Source organism: Chenopodium album, chromosome 4 (assembly GCF_948465745.1).
Source record: "Chenopodium album chromosome 4, dcCheAlbu1.1, whole genome shotgun sequence".
NCBI lineage: Eukaryota > Viridiplantae > Streptophyta > Magnoliopsida > Caryophyllales > Amaranthaceae > Chenopodium > Chenopodium album.
The window spans coordinates 20591414-20613800 of record NC_137837.1 but is presented as its reverse complement, the minus strand read 5'-3'; the positions used below and the strand labels follow the sequence as shown (position 1 = coordinate 20613800).

At 37.2% G+C, this 22387-nt stretch overlaps 1 protein-coding gene across 1 annotated transcript; it reads left to right on the top strand.

Annotated features, from left to right (window-relative positions):
* The first annotated feature begins 21476 nt into the window (after positions 1-21476).
* On the top strand, positions 21477-21977 carry LOC145627765 (putative mitochondrial protein AtMg00310). The gene is made up of 2 exons (XM_081680114.1): positions 21477-21620; positions 21741-21977. Exons 1-2 carry the CDS (start codon positions 21477-21479, stop codon positions 21975-21977), a joined length of 381 nt encoding a protein of 126 aa, XP_081536240.1.
* The last annotated feature ends 410 nt before the right edge of the window (positions 21978-22387 follow it).

Genomic DNA, 22387 nt, shown 5'->3' with positions numbered 1-22387 from the left:
TCATGCCTACGATCTTGCTGTTATTATGCTTTATTGTTAACATGATTATTTTTATAATTGTTATGATTGTTATTTCAATTATGATCATGATTAAAATTATTATTATTATTATTAGGTTTCTTGATATATATTTGTTGGTATTGCTTGATAACGCCTTTTATGCAGGTTTAAAGGGAATTTGTACTTGTAATCACGCTTAATAAGATAATTAATAATCTTGTTACGGTTAATATGATTAAAATTCAAGTGATCGCCAATAATAGATTTGTTTGTGCATTAATATTCAACCAACATAGATTAAACAGGTTTAGGGTAAACCTATTGATTGCATGTTAGTTAGAAAGCGCACATGAATACGAGAAGAATAAAGTAGGGACCTATTATTAGGGCAGATTCTTTCTCTTTTAGATTGGATTTGTACCTTCATCCCCGAACTTCCAGTCTTGGTTCCAGACCTATTGGAGTTAACGATCTCCTAGATAGTTAAGGGGTGTAACCTTCACCCTGTGAACGGTTTACAAGTTCTTAAAACTTGTTGGCGACTCTTTTGCTCTAGCTTCTTTCCCTTTGGACGCCACCATGCTTAAGTGTATGATCACAATGAGGTTCAAGTTTGGGGTAATGCTTGAAATATTCCCTACAGTTTTTTGGCGACTCCACTTGGGAGGATTTCTATTTTAATTCCTGAAATTTATTTCGGCAATGATTTAGAATGAGTGGATAAGACCCGAAAGTTCTAAGTATTTCATGTGTGTAATTTTGATTAACATTATTGTCATATGCATAAAAAAGGTTCTCATTGGAAAGACCATCCGTAATGAGTAAAAAACATAGGATTTTTACACGTAGGAAATTTGAGAAATATCTTTTACAACTAGAATCAAAATAATACTGCGAAAACTGGAAAATCCTAAGAACACAGAAAGCTGCTGAGGCATGTAGGAACTAGCGTCTAGAAAGCCGCGTTCGTTGCCTGAAAAAATGGCTTCGTTGCCTGGCGACAATTTTGTCGTCTGGCAACAGAGCCATTTTCTGGTGACAGACTCTGTTGTATGACGCCGTGTTCTTCCAATACCGAGCCAGAACTCTAAGCTACCTTCTTGTTTTGACTAGTTCTAGCACTGTTGGCTCGATTCTACTTCCTGATTGAGTTTTTCTCTCTTTTCTAAATCCTATATGTGTTCTAAATATGGACATAACCCTTTGGGAATTCATGCTCCATCTACCCGATTGAACGCTCTGAGCAACAAAGGGTACATCCGAGAATGTTGAATTCACCAAACCATGTAAGCGAGTTTAACTCGCGGGGTCCCATCCACTTGCGCCAACCCTTCCAAAGGTAAGGCTTCCGCGCGGTGCATCCGAACTCATAACCATGGACCCTCTTTGTCTAACCCATATCCTTGAACTTTAGAGAACTAGAGCCATGGTTAGGTTGCAAACTCATCGCATCATATTGTGACTATTTGACTACTTGTGCATTATTTGCTTGTGCATACTTATTATGTGACTAAACTAACCGTTTGGTTTGACTTGTGTTTGTAAATAAGTCTTAATAAACTAACCAATGACTAAAGGGTTTTGCTTAATTAATTGATTAATTAATTTGAACTAATGAATAAACCTAAAATTGAGTCATAGTTCCTTTAAGTTAACCCGGATTTTTATTCTCGTATACTGCACAAGCGTCAACTTGTTTTGATCATATCCGGAGTTCTACGAAAAAATACGAGTCATACAGCCTATGGATCTATAGCCCCGAGTTTTATCTTTAATTTGGTGTTGGTTTCGTCCCAATCAGAGTCATAGATCAAAAGTTATGACTAAAATACCATAGCCAGTCCAGTTTAATGCATATATGTGAGGTCTTAACTTAGTCTTTGCTTGAGTCTAGTCACATAGTCTAGCCACACGGTCATGACACGAGTCTTAACATGTCACCTACACTCACTAGTCTTAGCACACACTTTTTATATGTCACCATGACCATGTCTTAGGTTCATGCATGAGTCGTTTTTTCGTCATTTGAGTTGAGGGTCCATTCCATTTCTATTCTCTTCCATATCCTCTTTCAATCTATTGCATATTCAATTGAGCTTGAGCCAAAAATAAATAAGAAAAAAACTTATCCCTAATTTCCCTTTCTACAGTACTTGGTCAAGGAGAGAAGGGCGATTAATCAAGGACAACACCTTTATTAAAGTTCAACTTTTTGATAAACCGATTCGTCAAAAGAGAAAAGCTAAGAAGATAATGACAAGTCAAGAAGAAGTCAATGAGCTTAAGAAACAAATGGTGGACGTGACCGAGGTGTTGAAGGCTTTAACCCTTCAAATCAATGATCCTGTGAAATAACAACAAATGGAGCTCATGCAAGAAAGCTTGAGCAAAATATCCAATGACTACAGGTTCCAGGGCATAAGCTTACAAGGGGTCTCAGTGGACAAGGAGCTTCTTCCGCAGAATTTCAATGCCAATGACATCCCTAAGTTTAAGCCAACTGACAATCCTTACTTTCATTTAAGGGCCTTTGAAACTGTAATGAAAATTAAAGGGATTGATAAGAATATTTTTCACTCTTTGTTCTCGCTATCTCTGGAAACCATTTGTCAACATTGGTTCTTCTCCCTTGACAAAGAGAAAACCTCTACTTGGGATGGAATAAAAAATGCTTTCATTGATAAATATAAGTGTAATATTCAAATTGAAACCGGCCATAGACAACTTGAGATGATAAAACAAAAAGAAAACGAAGGGTTCACCTCCTTCTTCAACAAGTGGTGGGAAACTTCCGCTAACATGATCGAAGTCCCTACTGAAAAAGAATCCGTGAGGATGTTCATAAAAAATTTACAAGAAAAGTATTCAAAGCACTTAAAATATAAACACAATTTGAATACTTTCAAGGCGGTCTATGACATAGGCATCGAGATCGAAGATGACCTCACAAAGCAAAAAGCTACTAATAATAATAACCATAGTGGTTGGAAAGGCAAGAAGAACGACAATCCTTCTTCTTCCGAAAACGCCCACTCCAGTAACAATGTTAGTACCTTTGATCTCAGTGAAGTTTTAGCCATGGATAACCAATTAAGGATCTAAGAAGCAACTAAGGAAAGACTTCACCCCCATTGGGATGAGCTACGATGCTGCCTTCGATCGACTCCATACTATGGGACTCATTACTCCCATTGGACCTATTCAAGATCCCGCACCTGAAAAGAGATTGCCTAGTTGGAATCTAGATGCACATTGCAAGTGTTTAGGGGTATCTTTACCCCCTTTTATAGAAAAATGAGAGGCCAACAAGTGGCCTAATGATAGGACGACACGTGGCATCCTAGCTAAATAAAGGCGAATAAGAGCATGACACGTGGCCTAAAGAGAAATATCAGAAAATAAAGGGCTCAAAGCCCATTAAGGAAACATGCCTAGCATGAAGGAAACCCTAATACACGTGTTAGTCACGTATAGGGCACCCGATCTTCCTAGGTTATGAAACCCTAGGAGCATGATCTCCTATTTTCCTATAAATACCCCATCATTTCATGATGGAAAAGGAGGATAGACAATACCCAAAGGCGCAATGCCCAAAATATGCTCTCACTTCTCTCTACTTTCTCTCTTTAAAATTCTGTTTTCCGGTCACTAACTTGATCATCGGAGGCGGATCTTCGGTACACCGGAGATCCGTTGTTTTGCAGGTGTTCAGGCCGTACGAGTGTTGCATCCCGGATCTGTCTCCCGCGGGAATCCATACCCCCCTTTTGAGTTATCCAAAAAATGCCCGAAACATTTTGCGCCGTTTGTGGGGAGGCACATCTGGAATGACACTTAGCCATAATCGAACACCTTTTCAAGAAATAGAACCCTTCGTTACAAATGTAATGCAATGTGAGGGCAAATTTGAAATTCTTCTAAATCGTCGTCATTCTTAAGAGGATGAGACGAACTCATGTCTGATTGTAAGATGTGGGCGGCAAAATCAAACATCATTATTATGATTGAAAAAAATAATAATAATAAAAATAAATAAATTATATGTATATATAAAAAAAGGAAAGTCCGCCCAACTTGTTTTGTGAATGTGTTGTAGCACTATTATTTGCACTATTATTATATTTTTATATATAAAATAATAGTCTGCATGGCAACCATACATGCAAATGTGCATATATAAATATATGCTCAAGGTATTGTACATACTGTACTACGTTCGTGACGGGTGTATTCATCAAGTCCTATATTATTATTGCATGAAAGCTTGCAAATTGGAAGCCATCTTGCGCCCAGCCAATGGAGTCAGCATTAGTGCAAGCGGCCAGCAATGTATTACGCACAAGCAATGAAGACCAGAAGAAATACAAACCTTGGTGGTTCAAAGAATAGCAACTCGGCATCTACATGTTCAGCAAACAAGAGAAGCTCTATGTGAAAAGAGTAGTACAATGTCGATTAGTTATGTAAGCTTGTACTTAGAGGCGGAAGATGGATGATATGCCACTCTTAGTGCCATCAAAAGAGGAGCAGGAACGTATGTATTATATACTCGGCCGGAAAGAATAACTAAATATCGAGCTAGAAGATTGAGGTTGGAGGCCGAGTTGCAATTGAATAAGGAGCCCATCTCGTTGATTGAAGGCGACACTGAAAGCTAAATAGCCATGAATTGAAGTTCCGATCCCTTAGGCAATTACTATGCGGTTCACAGCCAAAGATGAGCCAAAGATGATAATAATGATTCGGATATGTGTAAACATACACACATTTTCATGCCGAGTAAAAAGTCAAAGCTTACCCTCATTAGCATCGCAGCTCGGCACATGTGAGCACGACTTGTAGCCTTATGCTAAGCTACTAGCTTGCTAGGCGGCTATATGATGCCATTTCATTTTCGTTGGATAAGGGTTTGCAATATGACAACTCGGCAAGATATTGCCAAGCTTGTCAAAAGAAGCGAGCCATCATATACAAAAATTAAACGGTCAAGTGCCGAGTTCAATGTGATGGGGCCCTCAACTTTATAAAAGTAAGAAGCTCGTGGACACGAGTATAGCTACTCGTACAGGGCAGCCAAGCAGCCTGTACGAGTAAAATTAAAAAGCTTGCTTACTCAAGCATAGCTACTCGTACAGGACAGCCAAGCAGCCTATACGAATAAAATTAAAAAGCTTGCTTACTCAAGCATAGCTACTCGTACAGGGCAGCCAAGCAGCCTGTACGAGCAAAATTAAAAAGCTTGCTTACTCAAGCATAGCTACTCGTACAGGGCAACCAAGCAGCCTGTACGAGCAAGTGTAAGCAAGCTACTTGTACAGGGCAGTCTTTCCTAAAAATCGCCCAAGGTATTTTTACCGAAGCGGGGAAAGGGCATGCCTAAGCTAGGCGGACGAGCCCTTAGAAATTTGCAAGTTGAGAAATACTTGAAATTTCATGAGTACGTCGTCCGAGAGATAGCGTCAAAGGACGACTCAATACCACCAAAAAAAATTACATATATATACAAAAGTATATACGCCGAATGGCCAAGGCTCAAGCAACAGAGCAAACACATACACAAATATTCAGGCGACCATAGGTGTCAAACATAGCTTTTAGCTACATGATGCATAGAACCGTTCAAAGAGTGATTGATCATTATTATGATTAACCATTATCAATTAATAAAAAAAAAAAGAATAGAAAAGAAAAGAAAAAGAAAGCTGCCCAACTACATTCATCTAAATATATGTATTCATATATATACATGTGCATGGCTACAATAATATATGTATATATAATACTTTATATACTACTTTTGATAGCAGCATACTCATGAAGTATTGCATATACTACCTCCGTTAACAGTTATTTGCAACGAAAGGGACATGTGCGGACTCCTAGGCAAAACTTTTAAGGATGGTTTAAGTATGTGTAATTGTAAGGAGGGGCATGTGATTAAAACACTAAAAGGGAGGGAATGGTGGTCCCGAATTTTAAACAAAAAAGGAGAGAGAATCTGAAATTTGGTGGGGTTTTGATTTCCCTCCTAAATTTCACCTGCTTTTAAAAATTTTAACTTTTGGATTCCAAATTTTTCCCTCCATTTGAAATTTTCATTCAAAGGAGGATATTTAAACCTGCCAAATAGTTTCACTTGTTCATAATATTCATACAAACCAAATGTTCTACCCTAACCAAATTACAGAATGTTTTCCTCACAAAAGTCAGCACTAATCTTCTTCATAAAATTCATTACATACTGTTAAATTAGCATCCTACTACTACTACTTAGTGCTAGGTTAGAGCAACAACAATATTCTTCTAGGTTCAACTTGAGTACTTAAAAAAAAAAAAAAAACCAGCAATCCCAACTTCATCACCATTACTGAAATCTGTAAGCATAAAAAATTCAGACATTAAAATGTCAGATTATTTAGATGATGATTTTTTTAGCATTGATCAGTTGCTACATGAAGAAACAACAATGGAAGACAGTGATTCAAGTTCCATGGGAGAAAGTGAGAACAACAACCAAACTGACAACAACCAGAATATCAACACTGAAGAACAAATGCCACAACCCAAAGGTAGGAAACAACTAACTGTAGAGCAAAAAAGAGAGATTGTTGATGATTTTCTACACAACATGGATGGTCAAGATCTGCCAAGAGGCTTTCAGTCACAAATAGCAAGAAAATTTAACGTTCACAGATCATCAATATAGAGATTATTCAAAGACATAAAGAGGCAAATGGCAGAGGGGACTGTGATAGATGTCAGAAGTAAGAAGCTTGGAAGAACAGATCCAATAATCTCACCAAAAAAACAGCCAACAATCTCACCATATACATACCAACAATCTCACCAAATACAGACAACAATAAATCGCAAAAAAATATCCAATAATCTCACCAAAAATAACCAATAAACTCATCAAAACAGATCTTCCATAATAACCCATCAATAGCCAGACATCAAACATGAAACAGATCAAATATCCAACAATTTACCAATAAAAGCCAAGCATCAAACAGATAAAAAAAAGGAGTAATTAAATTAAAAATTGAAGGATCAGAAAAGCTTTACGCTGCAGCATTAGTTTGAGCCAACGTTAGAAGGGTTGTATTCCCCCCCAACAACATGATCGGTGTCCTCATAGGAGCCAGATCTGCTCCTTTTTTTGCCGGTAACAGCATCGTCGCTCTTTTCTCCAGTCTCCTCTTCAACCCTTGTAGAAAGTTAAACCAAAACAGGGGACTCACCATCTTCTTGCTTCACAACATCAACAACACTTGCTTTTTCATTCAACCCAACCTTGTTTTTGGCCATATCTGCCATTTTGGCAACCTCACGTTCTTCATCGGAAGTAGGAGGATCAAGCTTGGCACCACCATCGAATTTACGCTTCCTCTCCATGTAAATTCGCGTCTTAACCAACTTCATCTTCCCAGTACGACGCTGACATCTGTAGGTCGCAATAACATTGTCATCTGGATTATTCTCGTTTGGGGGATTCATTTTTTGTTAAATTGATGAAGAAAAAGAGTAGATATGAAAATTAGGGTTTCGAAGAACAGGGGAGAGAGAGAGAGAGAAAGGTTACCAGATTTAAAGAGAAGGAGAGATAGAGAGAGGGACGAATTATAGAGAGTTTCCTACCTTTAACAGCTTCAACAACCATTTTAATGGAAGTGGTTGAAGGTGTATTGATGAGGGTAGGTGAGGAGATGAGTTTCAGATTGAATGAAATGATGAAATTGGGATGTAGATCTTTAATTTTGGTGGGAGTCATTAGATTAGGTGTTTAGATTACGGAGATGATTAATTAGAATAAGAAAGTTAGGGTTTAATCAGTTTTTAATAAGGACAAAATAGTCATTTTGTCAACCAAAAAGTTACCAAAAAAGGAAAAAAACTTGTTGCAAATAATAGTTAGCACCTATTTTGGGTAAATGTTGCAAATAACCATTAACGGAGGTAGTATATGAAATGCATGCGGCAGTAAGGAATGTATGAAGCATGCAGCAATGAAATGCGTTTAAAAAATAAAGAATGTTGGGTATCCAACATATATACGTATGTATACAAAAGACAAGAGTTTACCATCCTAGCTTTGTTCTACATTCAGCTAGCAAGAGAGCTAAACTCATGTGAGCAAATTAAGCTCTTGTGAAATAAAGGGAACGATTGACCGTCTCCATGGCAGTGAGAAAAGAGCCCAAATTAAAGCCCATAAACGGCCTCAATGCCACCGAGTTAAATTAAAAGGCTTCGACCTCAAAAAGATATGCGGCTTTTGATGGTCGTACAACAATTTGAGAGCAAGCTGGCCTGGTACATTGAGATGACATCGACGCCGAACGAAAATGCAAACCATGGTTGCTTAGAGCATATCAATTCGACATCATTTGTCTTAAACTTACAAGCTTGAATGCCAATCATGGCTACTGCCTACAAGCTCAGACCATGGTTGATAAGCATGAATGCCGAGTGAAAGGGGCAAGCTCCCTCTCACAAGAATCACTGATTGGCGTGGTGGCCGAGTTGCTCACCCTTAAGCATTTGCTCGGCATAATGGCCGAGTGATATATTTGTTATATATGTAGTACATTTGGGAAGCAAATAAAGTGCAGCTCTTGTAAAGTGGGCCGAGTTGTTTTTGAGAGCTCATTTTCAATAAATAAGCTATTCGGGAATGAAGCCGAACTTTCCCATCAAGAAAAGTAAAAAAGATATTACCAGTTAGCTAGCTTCATTTGCAAGAACAAATCGGCAATAATATAATCATGAAGAGGAAGAAAGCAGGCAGCAAGCTGGTCATCAAACGGTCGACCTTGCCGAGCAAAATTGCAAAGTTCACCCCTTGGAGCATAGCTACTCGGTATCCTTGGACGAGTAAAATCGCAATGCATGCCCATCAAAGCAAAGATGGTCGGCTGACCAAAGATAGGTGTCCGAGTTTCTCTCACATAAAGCTCCATGTTTAAAATTTCATACGGCTAAGGTAAGCTGGCTGAGTAAAAAGGGAAAGCATTGCCGAGATGTTTGTCCGAGTGAAAAGGGAAAGCATGCCTTCCCATGCATAGCTGGTCAGCCATTTGCTAAGTGTCCGACCTGCCTTTGAGCAAGGAACTTCCCTTGCAATTTTATGCGGCCAACAGCCTGTCCGAGCTGCCTATGAGGCCGAGCTGTTATATAAGTGATTTCCATTGCTATGTTTTGAGCAGGAGCATTATTATTTTATATATAATAATATAATAATAATATTATAATATTAATATTATTATTTTTATTATTATACCTTCCAATGAATATACACACCTGATGAGTGGCAATTATTTAATGTGGCATAAAGAGCACCAAGACAAGTGTCTTAGTATGAGACTTGTGTTCACTTAGCTCGCTGGCACACTACCATTTGCATAAATATAGCTGGGAAACAAACGTGCTAAACGACACTACTATAAAAGCTTTAAAGTGTACTCAATGAAGAGATATTGGATGCAAGCTCATGATTGGTCGAGCACATTTACATGGGCAGAAGCATGAGCCAAATTGCACTCACACAAAGCTCCATGTTCCGAGTTTTATACGGCCAAGGCATCCAAGGAGTAGTCGAACTGAGCTTGTTGAATGAAACTACGAAGTACACCCTTGCAAACATTATTATGATTGAGAATATAAAAAAATAAAAAAATGTGTCTGAGCTTCCTCGCCGAGTGAACATATGGTCGGGGCATGGATAGGTGTCCGAGTTGCTACTTAGCAAGGGACCTCCTAACCAATTTCAGGCGGACATGTTCTAAGTCGACCATGGATAGGTGTCCGAGTTGCTACTTAACAAGAGACCACCTAACCAATTTCAGACGGACAAGTACTAAGTCGATCATGGCTGGGTGTGCTAGATGGTATTTAGCGTAGGACATCCTAACCGCTTTGAGGCGTACATGGAATGAATTGGCCAATGTGCCAAATGAAGTTAGATGGTGGCCGAGTTGCTATTGAGCAAAGGACCACCTTCTCATTTTTAGGCGGACATGGTCTTGCCAAGCTAGGTGGCCGAGCTGCTACTCAGCAAACAACCACCTTCTCATTTTTATGCGGCTAACTGTAACACCCTAGAAATTCCTTTCTTTTAAAACACCTGTTTTTCCCTGTTTAAAAATTTAAATAGGAATATCTAAGATATTACCGCCACCGTGAAAACGGTTAAGGCAACCATCAAAGACACACAGTGGAAGACTAATTTCAAAACCATTCAAAACAAGTCAACTTGAAAAGTCAAAACCAAAGTCAAACGAAGTAAAATGAAACCATCCTACAACTTGGAACCATTGTAGGCCCTTATTAAAACCAAACCAACTTTAAACTTTTGCGTTAGTCATGTATGATAATAATATCATAATTAAATAATTAAAGCATTAAACATATCATATACTTATAGAAACTAGCATGATTCTCTCTTCACTCATGCCCATTCATGAATATGCTTCATCACCTGAAAACCTCCTCTCTACTTGTCCCCACTACTCGCCATTAGAAAATGGGTCATCGTAGGGCCAAAGTAAAGAAATGGCCAAACACACAAACACACACAATCAGCAAAGCTGAGTACATAAGCGTAATTAAACACACTAACCTGCTTTCACCTATCAACACACACTTACCTCATTGCACCTGTTTACAAGCACACACAACAATCAACAAGACACATTAACTAGACACTAAATAATTCATTTAGCGTTGATTACGCATCGAACGGGTTTCCAACTATACCTCCCCCAAATAAATTGAGGTTAACTGACACGGGAGCTAACCGTGCCAGCGACAAAACCACTCAAAGGTGGCAGAACTCCTGCGCATAATAATAAATAAAAAGGAATATACAACGTCCTGTACTCCATTAGAAGTTATGGTTAAATATAAAACCCCATAACTCCCCACATTGTTCATACTCAAGGTATATACGTTCCAAGAGTTTTGGTGCGTAATCTCTTTCACTTTACGTTATTTACATGTTATTGGATTTGGTGATGACTCTCAAAGCATAATAAATCAATCAACAATAATTATTCAATCAACCAAACATACCAATTTAATTCTTGAATAATTAGTGACCACATATTATTTAATGTTGAACCCTTTTTAATTCTACCTCAGTGTCAAAGACACCTTAAATGCATAAAGCGCCAAAAATCATATCCCTCGGTGTTAAAAACACCTTAAGTGCACAAAGGCACCAACATACAATTTATCCCTTGTGTACATAGACACTTATATATCTCCTTCCTCATGCTTAAAGCATCAATAAAAATTATTTGAGCCATAATAAAATTCCTTTTCAATATTCCAAACATAATTAAACATGTAGTTTAATTAATCATGCATTCTAACATGCCATAAATAAAAGTGTGGTTCAAACACAACATGCCCAAAATATAATTTTCCAATCCATAAACCATCACAAATAATTCATGCTTCACAATTCAATCACCAACACCATTAATTCACAATTCCATACATAAACATTAGCATGATACTACTTGTAATTGATTGAAATCAAGCCTAGCATGATTCTACATCATCAAAATATGCTAAGTACGCGAACGTACCTCAAATAAGCCCTTAAAGTAGCCGATTACACTACAACAATTCCCGAATTAAGTCTCCTACATAAAGGGACAATAATACTATATTAATTCTCCTTGTATTCAAAATTTCCAGCAACTTAAATTTACTTTAGACTACTTAAAATAATCTGAAACTTATTTAAAAACCCCTAATTAAACTCCTTTTTAATGGATAATCACACCCTTTTATTAAAACTCACAATTATACTACTTTAAATAAAATTCCAACATTTTAAACTAATCAAAAACCCTTTAAAACTTCATCAAAATACATCTTTATACTTAAATTATCCATAGAAACATTAAATTATCTCTTACCCCTTTTAAACTCAAGAATAAAATTTAAAGCAAAAAAAACTTCGTTAAAAATCAAAAACTGCCCGAAAATCATATTTAGAGGCTGAATTTGGCCACGAGAGGGTGGTGCTCACTACAAAAGTAGTGATTCTTTCTTAAAACGTTGTTTCCACACGAAAAACACTACTTTTTTTTTTTTAATTTTTTTTTATCAAAATCGGAGGAGTTCTGAACCTGATCGGGATTAAAATGGGATTAATATTAACGAACGGAAATCTAATAATTAAAACATGAATTTACGTGTTCAAAATAATCTGGAATTAAGTTAAACTAATAAGTAGTTATAATCACCAAAATTTCAAAACATCATTACTATAAAAGCCCTAAATCAATTATTCATAAAAACCCTAAAATCATGATTTTCAATAATTAAAAACCCTAGGTTATAAAATTTACGAAATCTGAAAATTATAAAGTTTAATCATCAAAATACAATTTGATACTAATTAAATTAATTTCAAACAATAAAATCAAAACCCATAAACCAATAAATGCAATTACACAAATTAATAAAACAAAGGAGAGAGAAAATAAGACTAACCTTTTTGAGTGGGAAATTTTTGGGGATTCATGGGGTATTTATAGAGTAGAGAGTGTAGGGTTAAATTTGGGCTTATAAAAATGTGGGCTTGAGTTATGGGATAGGGCTTAAGTTATGGGTTTTGGAATGGGTTATTCCAATAAGAGTATGTAGGAATAATTTACATTGCCCTATAATTAATAAACGTTTGGCCCAAAACATATTTTACTTTTATAAAACTTTATATTTAAAATACTTTAACCTTTTAAAATATTTAATTAAAATACTTGAGCCCTTGACAATACATTTTATTAATACTTAAATACTTTATAAAAATACATAAAAATACGGGGTATTACACTAACAGCCTCACCGAGCTAGATGGCCGAGCTGCTATTAAGCAAATGAACATCCTTCTCATTTCTAGGCGTGTGGCCTTTGCAAAAGAAGTTAACCAAGTTGTAGGCAACCGATTGTTGAAGAATGAGCAGGGGCTAGGCGGCACACATGCTAAGCTTCCAAATGTAGAGTCCTAAGACTTTTACAAGGGACATCAAAAGAGTCACCCAGAATTAGTAAGCTCCAACCGAATGGCACCAATGACGAGTATCTAGAAACATCGATCAAGGGCAAGGCATTAAGGTCCTAGCCAAATTATGTAATCAGTCGAATGCTAGCATGCAATATATGAAGTTTGGCCTCAAGAGAGTCGTCCAGCAACAAAGTGAAACCGAGCACCAGTTCGAATAAGCTTCAAACAAACATGAGGCAAACCAAGCGTAAAGTCCTAATGGGTAAGGGCTAGTACGCAAGTGACATTAAAGCAACTGATTGAGCTGGCCGATGCATGAGCCGAAAGGCCTAACTTGAGAAAACAATCTTCCTTTTGGAAGATATATTGGAAGAGTTAAAGTGTCGAGCAGCTAATGAGAAAACAACCTTCCTTTAGAAGGATAAGCGGCACTGGTGAAGAGACAAGTGGACGATCACCATTAGGCCTCGACTTATTACTAAAAACTGCAAGCTGCAACAAATTTCTAAAGCCTAGTGAAATTAGGCTGAGTAGGCCCTCCATGAATTCAAGGTGCCTACTTAGTGTCCGACCATCTACCCAAGCATTCATTGTTCACAAGATAGGTTCAAGGTCGGGTATCGTTACAACATAATCAAGTTGATAATCGAAGATAGAAGAAAGCTTCAAGGTCGAGTAGCTCCTTCTAGTTTTTGAACGGCCTAATTATTGTACCAAATGCTAGCCGTCACATTTTATTCAAGTCTTTGAAAGACAAGCAACCCCATTGGGGCAATAAGGAAAGACTAAGGTCCAAACGTTCCTCATTGAGTAGCCGCTTCATGAAATTAAGGACAAAGGTCCCTTATTATAACGCTTTGACCCAATATACGTATTAATACCTTCGGATAAGCCTCCCTTAACAGGGAAATGTACAGATCTATATATGGTCCGAGTGTACATTGAATGGCTCCTTCATCCGAACAAGTACAAAAAACCTCTAGAAGAGGTTGATCTGTTCTTACAGCACCCTTCCAAGTATGAGTAAGACTTACCATACAAAAGAGCAAAATGGCACATGTGCCGAGCTCCTATGCAAGGGGAAAGCCAAGAAGGAAGATACCTACGACATCATTTCCAAGTATAAATCTCCAGTACAATGGTAAAACACCGAGTATAATCTCAAAGATTTTCTCGGCAAAACACATTGTATAGCTTACACTCCCAAAGTACAAGGATTCTAGGCGGCATAAATGCCAACTAGAAATCTCAAAGGTACACCAATATTCAGGTTTTCTAAGCTTATGCGCCAAATAGAATTCCGAAAGCACGGGCAAGAAGTGTCAAATGGTCATCTTTCACCCCAACTAAGTCGGAGCCCATTTGAGTCATAAGTGACAAAGACATAGGATGAAACTTCTCGTTAATAAAAACTTGAAGTTATTGAGAGGGCCAAAAAGATAATGTCAATTGACCTCTCAAAGGTTAGTCCAAACAACATAAACAATCGTTGGACTCCTAGAAAAGACAAAGGAAAAATTCATCCCACGTGGCATAGAGACGAGACTAAGAATCTCGGCAAGTGCGATATCTAATTCGGCACAGACACGAGGCAAAGCCCCTCGGCAAGTGTTAAATGTTTCTAGACATTTTTCTAGTCTAAGTTAATTGAAACCTTCTATACTAGATGCCGAACGAATGCACAAGTAGCATCTTAAGCCTAATTGGCCATTACAGAAAAATTGTCTAAATGACAAATATCTTTTAACAAACCCTAGGTCCAAAAATAATCCTTAAAAAGGATAGACCAAAATAGGGCAAACCTCATTCAAATGAATAAGAGGAGTTAAAAATTCTTAATAGCCAATCAAACCTTGTAAATAAGGTACTTTAAGTAACCCATTAGTCATAAGACAATCAAAGTGGGGCTTAAAAGCATAATGATCGACATCTGTCTAGTTCAAGGGCAATCATTATATATTATGATTGATTAACTTAGAAAATATCATACCGGCCAAGGTATAAAAATTTTCCAAGTTAATCAAACCTTTTTAATTGAAATAGACATGATGTCGAATCTAAAGAAGTAGTAAAGTCATTATCGAGAGGTATAATCCCTCTTGAGAAGAAAAATTACCCCTCTCGAGGGGCTTATGTTTAGGGGTATTTTTACCCTCTTTTATAGGCAAATGAGAGGCCAACAAGTGGCCTAATGATAGGACGACACGTGGCATCTTGCTCAGCTAAATAAAGGCCAATAAGAGCATGACACGTGGCCTAAAGAGAGATATCAGAAAATAAAGGGCTGAAAGCCCATTAAGGAAACATGCCTAGCATGAAGGAAACCCTAATACACGTGTTAGTCACGTATAGGGCACCCGATCTTCCTAGGTTATGAAACCCTTGGAGCATGATCTCCCATTTTCCTATAAATACCCCATCATATCATGATGGAAAAGGAGGATAGACAATTCCCAAAGGCGCAATGCCCAAAATATGCTCTCAATTCTCTCTACTTTCTCTCTCTAAAATTCCGTTTTCCGGTCACTAACTTGATCGTCGGAGGCAGATCTTCGGTACACCGGAGATTCATTGTTTTGCAGGTGTTCAGGCCGTACGAGTGTTGCATCCCGGATCTGTCTCCCGCGGGAATCCATACCCCCCTTTCGGGTTATCCGAAAAATGCCCGAAACAGCAAGTGCCATCAAGGTAAGGGGTCATACTACTGAGAGCTGTTGGAAGCTAAAAGAGGCTATCCAACATTTGATCCATAATAACAAGCTTCCCATACCTCCAGCTAGCAAGAAGAGAGAGTGATGATAAAGCAAACGACACAAGGCGAGCTTCAACGATAAGATTTTGTGACCTCTTTTTTTCTATTTCTTTTATTTATCCCTTCCCCAAGAATTCTAGCATAAGCACCTTTTATTTTCCTTAGATCTTATTTTGTAGGTTTTTCCTTTTTACCTTTTAATAAAATGAGCATTTATTTTCTTGCATATGATCATTGCATTACATCGCTTTAAAAAAAAATCGTCGAACTGAGTACAAGGTATATCAATGATTTGAGGCACCTCTTGTAGCCATATCATATCTCCTTTCACCTTTCAAACATACAATCCTTTTTTGATAAACCACTTTGAGCCTCGTCTAACGATATACCTTTCTTTCTTCAACCCACATCTACCTAACCTTGGGATGGGATGGTGTGTAACTTATGCAATTTCAAAAGCTCGAGTGATTTCAAAAAATAAAAAAATAAATAAATGTGTACAAAAGGGCAAGTGTTCCAAAGTCTCGGATATGAAAATATCTTTGATATGAACACGTCTTAGATTGCGTCTCTTATCGAGTGCTCGGTAGCGTGCCTGAGAAACATGAATGCCAAGTGAGTGATAGACCGCATGATCAAGATTGCCCACACTTATAAAAATAAAATAAATGCTAAATCAAAAGAGAGAGCTAAAAAAAAAAGTAGAAAGCCTCAAGCATAAAAATAAAAAAAATTCAAAAGCAAAGTTGTACACCTTAGGGGCTTATCTAGGGTCTTGAGCCTTTATCCCTTTCTTCTTAAACATTTAGCCTAACCACATTAAAACCCTTAAAAGACCTCTTTGAGTTATATACACACTTGTGCGAGGTTCGGCTAGAGCTACGTTCGGCCTGATTCCTAACGGATACGTAGGCAACCTCACATTGAGGTGCGGCCGTATTAGATTATGCGGACCTAGTGCGTGGCCCCCATATTAGATTATGCGGACCTAGTGCTGCAATTTCCGGGTTCCTTGGTGCGCCAGTTGGCCCCTATAAGCAATTTGACATAATTAAGTAGTCGGCTTGATTACAATCGCAATAAGTGATCGACCTGACAAAAGATCATCTCACTTAGCTCAAAGCGCCTAAGCATTGGCTCATCGCAAGCACCGAAGTATTGGTTCACAAAGAATTCCTAGGATGGGAGATTTCCGCAAATCAATTTGAAGCCTTTAAGAATCTTAGATATGGTTCTTGAGAAGGATTTTCCAAAGATGGAAGGGTCGATTTGAAGATTCAAGATGAAGTCTTCAACAGGGGGACCTTAAGATTAAAGGGTCTCTCGCCAAGATTTGAGAAAATAACACGAGATGGGCGGTCTTCGACAGCGTTTGCTAAGATTGTGGAGGTTGTCACTAATATTTGAGAAGATAGCACGAGATGGGCGGTCTTCGACGACATTCATTAATATTGTGGAAGTTATCACTAAGATTTGATAAGATAGCACGAGATGGGCGGTCTTTGACGGCATTCGCTAAGATTGTGGAGGTTGTCGCCAAGATTTGAGAAGGGAGGTTCGTGATGAGGCGGTCTTCGACGACTTTTGCTATGATTGGGAAGGTTGTCATTATGATTCAGGAAAAAGGCTCGAGATGTAGCAGCATTGATCGACGGCGTTCCCTAGCTTGTGGAGGGTTGTCACAAACAACTGGAGGTGATTTCAAAGGAAGTTATCTTCGATCATATTCCCTGGCTTGCGGAAGATGGTCACAAGGAGGTAGAAGATCGTTTCAAGCGAAGCAATCTTTGATAGTGTTCTCTAGCTTGCAGAAGACTATCACAGCGGAAAATGGAGGCAGTTACAAGCGTAGCAGTCTTCAGGCGGTATCCCCTAGCTTGAGGAAGATCATCAAAACAACAAGATGGTGTTCCCTAGCTTGTGGAAAGTTTTCACAATAGCAAATGCAGCAACAAATTAAATCGGTTACTCCCAGAGACGTGTGCTCAACGGTGCAAGATGCGCGTTTCTTAACTCTCTTATTTGTTTTAACTAATGCTAGTTTGCAGGTATCGGCGTTACAAGAATGATTTAGGATTACAGAACGTCCTGAATCATTCTCTGTCCCTATCGCTACTTTGACTTTTGTTTTCAAAACTTGCGTTTCTCCAAACTCAGTCAAAGTGGGGGCTTTTGTAGACACCCATTTGTGTCTTCCCAAAACCAAACCCGGTTATGAATACCTTTCGCTTAGAATCATAATTGAATGAAGTGAAAGTGTGGAAAGTCTAATGTTGCGGTTAGTTTTTATTAAAAATCTCTCTCTCTTTTTCGAAAATATACTCTATTTTATGAAAATATCCAATCTAGTTTATTTTAGTCCATAACAAGGGTCCAATAATTGTGTAGTTGGATAGGGCTCGAAAAGAGATTTCCAACGATATATTATAAGCCTAATTCCGATGAATAATGAGGAAGTTATGGCCAAATTACTAAACTGGGTCCGGTTTGGTTTTTATATGTGGCTCAATGATCTAGAGGAGGGCCTATTATGAATTATCATTCCTAATGCAATTAGGATTGATTATAATCTTCTATAATCGTCTAGAAGGTTCTTTCGAATCCTAATGGGATTAGGATTGATAATTATGTTTTATGAGTTTTATTTGGAATATTCCCTACAATTTTTTTTTTTTTTTTTTTTTTGTTTTGGTGACAGAGGCGTGTTTTATTCTTTTTCAAAATTTGATTCATTTCTATCAATTCCGGACTATTTTCTTATAAATAGGGTCCTTGGACCTCCGTTTTCAATCATCAACAAAAACCAGAATTCTCTAATTCTTCTTTCTCTCTCTAAGCTAAAGCTTATTCTCTCTCCCCTCTTTCTAGCCTAGCCTTTTACAAACACAATTCCTCATACATTAGCACTAGACACACCTAGCCAAGTTCAAAGTTGCCTTCGCCCTAAAAGTCAAAGGTTTGATATTTCTGAGGGTTTGGTCCCAAATCTCTATTTCAATTATTTAATTTAATTATTTAATTTTAATATTTTCCTTGAATTTACTAACGTGTGTATTTTGTTATTAGAAAGAGATACGAGGCATCCAAGTAAGTACTTTAATTGCTTAATTGATATTTTGATATAGAAATCATGTTTAGGTTATTATTTTGATTCCTAGTATCATGTTAGGATGCTTTTCCTAGTATCATGTTAGGATGCTTTTCTTAGTATCATGTTTAGGGTAAAGAATAAGTTTCTTATATCAATTATGGTTTCTCTGATGCTTCCTATTTTCTTTCTAGATTTCATGTTAGTATCATGTTAGGGCTAAAGCTTTAATTTTTATTGTTTAGTGACATGCTAGGGTTTGTTATTAATCTTGTTAGTATCATGCCTAGGATCTTGCTATTATTATGCTTTATTGTTAACATGATTATTTTTATGATTTATGATTATAATTGTGTCTCCCCAAAACCAAACCCAGTGATGAATACCTTTCACATCATTTGATTATCGAACAAAACGAAAGTGTGAAAAGTCTAATGTTTAGGATGTTTTTATTAAAATATCTCTTCTTTTTGTTTTTGAAAATATTTCATTTCTTACCCTATCTATGAAAAACGTGCATTCCAGTTTGGTTTGGTCCATGATATGGGTCCAATAATAGTGTAGTTGGATGGGTCTTGAGAAACTCTTTCCAACGATATATTATAAGCCCAATTCCGATGAATAATAAGGAAGTTATGGCCAAAATACTAAACTGGGCCTGGTTTGGTTCTTACATACGGCCCAATGATCTAGAGGGGGGCCTATTATTAATTATCATTCCTAAAGAAATTAGGATTTTTTTATAGTCTTCTAGAATCATTTAGAAGGTTCTCTTAAATCCTAATGGAGTTAGGATTGATAATTATGTTTCAAAGAGTTTGAAATTGAATAAAACTACTCCTTTGGAGAATCCTTATTTTGTACGAAATGGAGTATATTCAGATATTATTTTCGTGCCTCATTATCTTTATCCGAATCTTATATGGTTGGATAGATATTGAAATTATCTTTCCAATGATATATTATAATATTAAATCCGAGCTATAACGAAAAAGATAAGAATGGAATATGAAACTCTATCCAAAACTGACACCCTTCCACTATTTCGGCAATATATTTTATCTACAAAAGATTTTCATCTGATTTTAATTGGGTTGGAAATTAGACTTCAAGAGCTTTCCAACGACATATTATATGACTTATTTGATCTTTTGGATCAAAAGATATGATAAAAACAAAATCCGCAAAAACTGTATTGCAGCGCCAAACAACAAATCCTATCGCCTGACGACAGACCCTGTCGCCTGGCCACTGGCGACAGAGGCGTGTTTTATTCCTTTTCAAACTATGATTCGTTCTATGAATTCCGGACTATTTTCTTATAAATAGGGTCCCTGGACCTCCGTTTTCAATCATCAACAAAAACCAGAATTCTCTAATTCTTCTCTCTCTCTAAGCTAAAGTTTATTCTCTCTCTCCCTCTTTCTAGCCTAGCCTTTTACATACACAATTCCTCATACATTAGCACAAGACACACCTAGCCAAGTTCGATGTTGTCTTCGCCCTAGACGTGAAAGGTTTGATATTTCTGAGGGTTTGGTCCCAAATCTCTATTTCAATTATTTAATTTAATTGTTTTGATTTATACTTTTCCTTGAAGTTACTAACGTGTGTATTTTGTTATTCGAAAGAGATACGAGGCATCCAAGTAAGTGCTTTAATTTTTTTATTGATATTATAATATAGAAATCATGTTTAGATTGTTATTTTGATTCCTAGTATTATGTTAGGATGCTTTTACTAGTATCATGTTAGGATGCTTTTCTTAGTATCATGTTTAGGGTAAAGAATAAGTTTCTTAAATCAATTATGATTTCTACAATGCTTCCTATTTCTTTCTTAATAGCATGTTAGTATCATGTTAGGGCTAAAGCTTTGATCTTTGATTGTTTAGTGACATGCTAGGGTTTGTTATTAATCTTGTTAGTATCATGCCTAGGATCTTGCTATTATTATGCTTTATTGTTAACATGATTATTTTTATAATTATTATGATTTTTATTTCAATTATGAATATGATTAAAATTATTATTATGTTGCTTGATATATATTTGTTGTTATTGCTTGATCATGCCTTTTATGCGTGTTTGAAGGGAATTTGCACTTGTAATCACGCTTAATAAGATAATTAATAATCTTGTTATGGTTAATATGATTATAATTCAAGTGATCGCCAATAATAGTTTTGTTTGTGCATTAATATTCAACCAACGTAGATTAAACAGGTTTAGGGTAAACCTATTGACTGCATGTTAGTTAGAAAGCGCACATGAATACGAGAAGAATAAAGTAGAGGCCTATTATTAGGGCAGGTTCTTTCTCTTTTAGATTGGATTTGTACCTTCATCCTCGAACTTCCAGTCTTGGTTCCAGATCTATTGGAGTTAACGATCTCCTAAGCTAGATCGTTCAGGATTGTAACCTTCACCCTGTGAACGGTTTACAATTTCCTAAAACTTGTTGGCGACTCTTTTGCTCTAGCTTCTTTCCCTTTGGACGCCACCATGCTTAAGTGTATGATCATAGTGGGGTTCAAGTTTGGGGTAATGCTTGAAATATTCCCTACAGTCAGTATTGAATTGCAGGAAATACTTCGTACGAAGATCAACTTTATGATGGTTGATGGTCATGAGAAATATCTTGGGCTTCCTACTTACCTAGGGAGATCGAAGAAAGTTGTTTTCCAAGTTATCCAGGATCGGGTTTGGAAAAAGGTGAAGGGATGGAAAGAGATATTTATGTCAAAAGCGGGTAGAGAGGTGCTCTTAAAATCAATCGCTCAAGCCATTTCAACATACTCAATGTAGTGCTTTAAACTACCAAAATATGTCATTGAAAACATTAACAGAGTATGTAGGAATTTTTTGTGGGGAAAATAGGAAAATGATAAGAAAATGGCTTTGATTGGATGGGAGAAGCTGTGCAGACCGAAGAGCGATGGGGGACTTGGTCTCCGAGATATGAGAGCTTTCAATACTGCCCTTCTTGCAAAGCTATTCTGTCGAATTCTAGAATTTCTAGACTCCCTTGCAGCTAAGGTTTTGAAGGGGAAATATTTCCCTCGTTCATCTTTATGGGAAGCAAAAATCTCCCCTGATGCGAGATATACATGCTGATCTATCCAAGGTGCAAGAGAGCTTTTCAGGGAGGGTTCAAGCTGGATTATTGGAAATGGAATTAACGTATCTGTATGGAACGAAAAATGGATCCCAAACCTTCTTGTGGAATGTTTGACATCATGCCCTGCTTCGAAGAATGATCGAAAAATTTGGGTATCTTCTTGGATTTCAATTACAGGGGATGGTGGAAAAAAGTTGGGATATTAATCATATGCTAAGCTCTTTAGAAATGCATGTTGTCGAAGCTATCAGACTTCCAAGGTGGGATCAAGAAGATGCCTTAAGATGGAATCACTCAAAGAACGACTCTTTTACTGTCAAAAGCGCTTACCATCTTGAAATGAATCGCAACAAAGGTAATATTGGCTCTTCAAATCATGTGAATGACCAAGCTATATGGAAGAAAA